The sequence below is a fragment of the Toxorhynchites rutilus genome, chromosome 1, assembly GCF_029784135.1.
Source record: "Toxorhynchites rutilus septentrionalis strain SRP chromosome 1, ASM2978413v1, whole genome shotgun sequence".
NCBI classification, from domain to species: domain Eukaryota; kingdom Metazoa; phylum Arthropoda; class Insecta; order Diptera; family Culicidae; genus Toxorhynchites; species Toxorhynchites rutilus.
The window spans coordinates 102,888,386-102,893,236 of NC_073744.1; the positions used below are offsets into that span (position 1 = coordinate 102,888,386).

At 46.7% G+C, this 4,851-nt stretch overlaps 1 protein-coding gene across 1 annotated transcript; it reads left to right on the forward strand.

The window, feature by feature from the left end:
• Positions 1-1,709: 1,709 nt before the first annotated feature.
• LOC129777287 (ubiquitin-conjugating enzyme E2 G1-like) lies at positions 1,710-2,529 on the forward strand. The gene has a single exon (XM_055783497.1). It carries the CDS (start codon positions 1,954-1,956, stop codon positions 2,455-2,457), a length of 504 nt encoding a protein of 167 aa, XP_055639472.1. The 5' UTR covers positions 1,710-1,953; the 3' UTR covers positions 2,458-2,529.
• The last annotated feature ends 2,322 nt before the right edge of the window (positions 2,530-4,851 follow it).

The following is a 4,851-nucleotide window of genomic DNA, read 5'->3' on the forward strand; positions in this document are numbered from 1 at the left end:
GTAGCAAGATAGGTGGAGAAGCCACATCGCTATCGACCGGGAACTTTGCGTGAAATTCATCGCTATCGGAAGTCGACCGAATTGCTGATCCGCAAGCTACCTTTGCAGCATTTGGTTCGTGGAATTGCTCAGGACTTCAAAACCGACTTGCGCTTCCAAAGTTCCGCGGCTATGACGCTGCAGGAGGCTTATTCGAAGATACCAATTTGTGTGCTATCCATGCAAAACGCGTCACATCATGCCCAAGGACATCCAGCTGGCCCATCGTATCCGAGGAGAGCGTGCTATATTAGCTTAGCATATAATCAACGGCCCTTTCCAGGGCTCCAAATTTGATGGATTAGAGTACAGAAAAGTTTTTTACAGGTCGAACTGAAAGGAGCATTTAGCGAAAATCGTGGTTTCGATAATAATTTTTGGTTTCGATAAAGACGTGGTCTTACGTTGATCGCACTTGATTGAATAAATCAAAAACGAAATGTATTTGGTCGCAGCATTATATGAGTAGAAAGCAAATAATCGCTCGAAAATGACTTGATTTTCGCGATGTGAAACATTTTCCGTTTTTCATGTTATGCATCCAATATTGGATACGAAAATTTCCACTGATGGGGAAAAAAATATTCAGAAGCTTTCCTGTTAATTGCGATTGATTGAAAAATAACAAAACCAAATGTATTTGGTTGCAGTGTTATATGGATAGAAAACATTAAAATAAACTATTTCGCATGAATGTATTTTTCAATTCCCAGGGGAACTGGCAGATTATTTTCAGCAACGATGATAGCAACGAGAATTCCGCGCGTGTATGTGTGTGTGTGTGTGTGTGTGTGTGGTGGCTGCACCGATGTTTCAAGCGGAACCGTGGCATCACTCTCCTCCTGATGGATTCCCTTTTGGCCTTAGGTGCACAAACAGGCTCTTGGTGACACCGTTCATCAGCGCTTTCATGATAAACGAAATTAGCTTCACAACAACAGCGACAACATGCTCCAATCGCTGTTCAATCATAACTGAGTGGGTTTACGAGCGGCGCTCGCTTATATACCGATTTTTGATTTCAATAGCCTGTTTTGAAAGCAATTTTAAGACTATTGAAACAAGTTTTTGGATGAAAAAGTAACAAGTATATGACGCGTAGACATTTTATCTTTCAAATGAAGTGTTTATCATACCATTTCGTTCAGTTGTTTAAGAGCTATTAACGCTCAAAATCTCGGTCTCCTGCGTAACGCTTTCGTTCTCGAAACTTTGGTTTTACACCCCGGTATAGAAATGAAAGACGTAGTCCTACGTCAAAATCATACAAATAAAAAACTACAAAATCAAATGCTTAGCATTTTCCGGAATCAGAAGATCGGAATACTCTGGTGTTTGCCTATTACTAAGAGATAATACTGGATCCGAAGCTGTTGCGAAGCCCAGTTCTTCAGCAGAAAATTTTTCTGTAACCTCCCGTACACGGTTACGCTTCATCCTTTGGCTCAGCATTTGGCATTTCAGGCACTTTCTGGCACTCAAAACACATATATCTTGGCATTTTTCTCGTAATAATTGTATAACGACTTCTAAATTTCGTCCACCGAAAACAAAAACAAAAATGTGTCTTCTTCGAACCTCCATGTTGAGTGGCTACAAGACTGAACTGAAGTGATGCTTGTTCACACACATACAGTATAGCAAGTTCGCAGTTCAACATCGTTCATTTGGCTCATTGGCAGCCATCTAGTTTTCGCGATAAATTCACAAAGCACCTTTGTTAATAGGAAAGTAGTTGCTCTTAAATCGATTTTCTTGTTTATCACACCTGGAGGCATCGGGAGGATAAGCACAGGTTTATCGATCGACAGCAGCAGGAAAACAACATTTATAACCCGGAACGAGAGGAAGAAAGACCCTATCGACATTTTTGTGCAGTGTTAGGTGAAAGCCAACTTTAACCGTTCAGCTTAAATGTCAGAACTCCAGTCTTCGTTGCTGCTGAAAAAACAGTTGGCAGAACTTAGCAAAAACCCAGTTGAAGGATTCTCGGCCGGATTAATCGACGACAATGACATCTTCAGATGGGAAGTCCTCATTATCGGACCTCCAGACACGTTATATGAGGGCGGTTTCTTCAAGGCACACCTGCATTTCCCGAAGGAATACCCTCTGCGGCCACCACGAATGAAGTTCGTCACAGAGATTTGGCACCCGAACATCGATCGCAATGGTGACGTTTGCATCAGCATCCTGCATGAGCCTGGCGATGACAAGTGGGGCTACGAAAAGGCGTCCGAGCGCTGGCTGCCGGTGCACACAGTAGAGACCATCTTAATATCAGTGATCTCGATGCTGGCCGATCCGAACGACGAGTCGCCGGCGAATGTCGATGCAGCAAAGGAATGGCGAGAGGCGTATCCCGAGTTCAAGCGGAAAGTAGCAAGATGTGTTCGAAAGAGTCAAGAGGATTGTTAGTAGGATTTTTAAATGTCTTATATTTATTAATTAATTATTACTACAATGAGAACAAAAGAATACGATAATGAAGCGGATAACAATTCATAACTAAAAACAACGCTGATGATTGGTTTTCCTCCTCAAACGACAGAGCTATTAGTAAAGAAGCTTGATTTTATGAGAGGGCGTAGGGCAATTTATGAAACTTCAGAAAATTTTAAAATTATACTTCAATAACAACAAAAAAAAAAAAATAAAAAATAAAAAAATCTGGTTCTCAAATGGGGATCAACATAGGGTAGGAGCATGACGGCGCCAGTGGTTGTATGGTTAGCGTAACAGCCTCACAATCCGATCGGCCTGGGTTCAATCCCAGCTGGCGTCGTTGGGATTTTCTGAGGTGAAAAATCTCTGGTTACGTCTTCCTTCGGAGCGGAAGTAAAAGAAGTTGGCCCGGCTCATGAGTTGTTGAGTCTGATAGGTAGGAACAGGTGGAGTCGCCTCCCTGATGTCGGTGATTGGCACTAAAGTGGCGGAAATAGGCCGACGAAAAATAAGCGAAGATAAAAAAAAAAAAAAAATAGGGTAGGAGCCTGCCTGTTGGTCTCAAATGTTCCTATCTCACGCCTCCACGAAGATCATATGACGACATTTTTAGATCGGGCGTGAACTGGAAACACACACCTGGTCTTGGCTCCGAGAACGGGTGTCGAAAGTGGCTAAGTGAGGGGGTGCGAGCGAGTCAGAGCGTTATATCTCTCCCGGGGAAGGCCTCCCGGGTCATGGAGGCCTTGCCAACCCGCTGTCTCCCGGGCAAAGGAGATACACCCAGAAAATGGAGCTACGTTCACGAAGAATACTTAGAATGCGATCGCCCGAGGAGGGTCCCCGAACTGGAGCTGGTCCTGGAACGGGAGTAAGAGCGAGCGGCCAGCGGCTGGAGGGCGATGTACAAGAGCGGGCCACCAGCCGGGTTCAACCCGAAGAGCTACCGCCACACGGAAACAGCTGCCATCGACATCACCCAAGAAACGCTGCGCCTACGAGACGTGTTGCGACTGCCAGACGACAGTCGTCCACACTTGTGGGTACCACTAGGCGCCGGATCATGTGGACACACGAAATGAATGAATTCGTGATCCGCGCCTATTACATCTGCACTGCTTTGGAGACGGACATGAGCGGTCGCCCTCGAATACTAACAATGTTCGAGGAAGCGTATCCAGAGTTCGTCGGGAGGCTTGATCAGAACGCGATGAACGCGAGGCGTAGAGCGATAGTACGCAACAACATGCTCTCCCAAACGCAAGTCGACGAGATCAAGCAGCAGGTGCAGAGAGAAATAAGCTCCAGGAACAACAGAGCAAGCGATGTGTCGAGACGAAGTTCAGTACGGCTGAGCAATTCATTCGCGAGTGGGGCACGCTAATCAGCACCAGTGGAGGCCACAGTACTACAACCCCCTGAGCCGAAAGACCCACAGCCAGATCAACAACTACTACGCGATCTGGTCTTCCACTACGACGAGGCGATCTCACAGTTCCGCGACACAGACCCATTGTCGCGCCCCAGGATCCCGAAGTTGCAGCATTCCCGCAGGCTGACAAGTGCAGTAAAGCTCATGAACGAGCACGTTCTTCCGCTGCACTTGGTTGATGCTGAGAACATGGAGGAGCTGCAACTGAAAGTTTACTGTGCTGCTGTGGCGACCGCCAAAAGTTTAGGATACCGTATTAGGCCAAGAGGCGGACTGCTCCAACATCTCCGTGAAAGGCGTGAGCCTCCATGGCGAAGGAGATTGGAGCAACGGATCCTAAACAAGCGCGCCGCAATTGAAAGACTGATGGCGTACAAAAGAGGCAGCAGATCGGCGAAATTATGTCGCCAAGTTGCTGTGATCGTGCGGCCTACTGAACTTCGCCAGCTGGGAGCTCACCAGCTGACGGAAAAACTCGACACACTGGTACAGCAATTGAGCGTCCTAACTAAACGGCTGAAACGTTACTCTGACTCTGCAAAGCGCCAGGAACAAAATCGGATGTTCAGAGATAACGGAAAAGTGTTCTACGACCACATTAGCGACGAGAAGCCCGACTACCGCGAAGGTTTGCCAGATATTAGCGATGTGACGAACTTCTGGGCTGGTATTTGGGAGACCCCAGTACAACATCGCGACGGGCAAATGTGGTTAAGACGGGAGGAGGAGAGTTGTGGTGAAATTGGAGAGATGCCAGCTATCATCGTCGAAGAGAACGATGTCCGCGAAGCCTCACGGTACCTGAGGAACTGGGCAGCACCGGGCCCCGATGGTGTTCAGAACTTCTGACACAAGAAGCTGACCGTCGCACATCAAAAGATAGCTGAGTGCTTCAACAAGGTGCTACGTGACCCACACAACCTCCCTGAATTCGC

Excerpts from the sequence above, each read along its gene's own strand:
- LOC129777287 (XM_055783497.1), top strand. The coding sequence starts at position 1,954 with ATGTCAGAACTCCAGTCTTCGTTGCTGCTGAAAAAACAGTTGGCAGAA.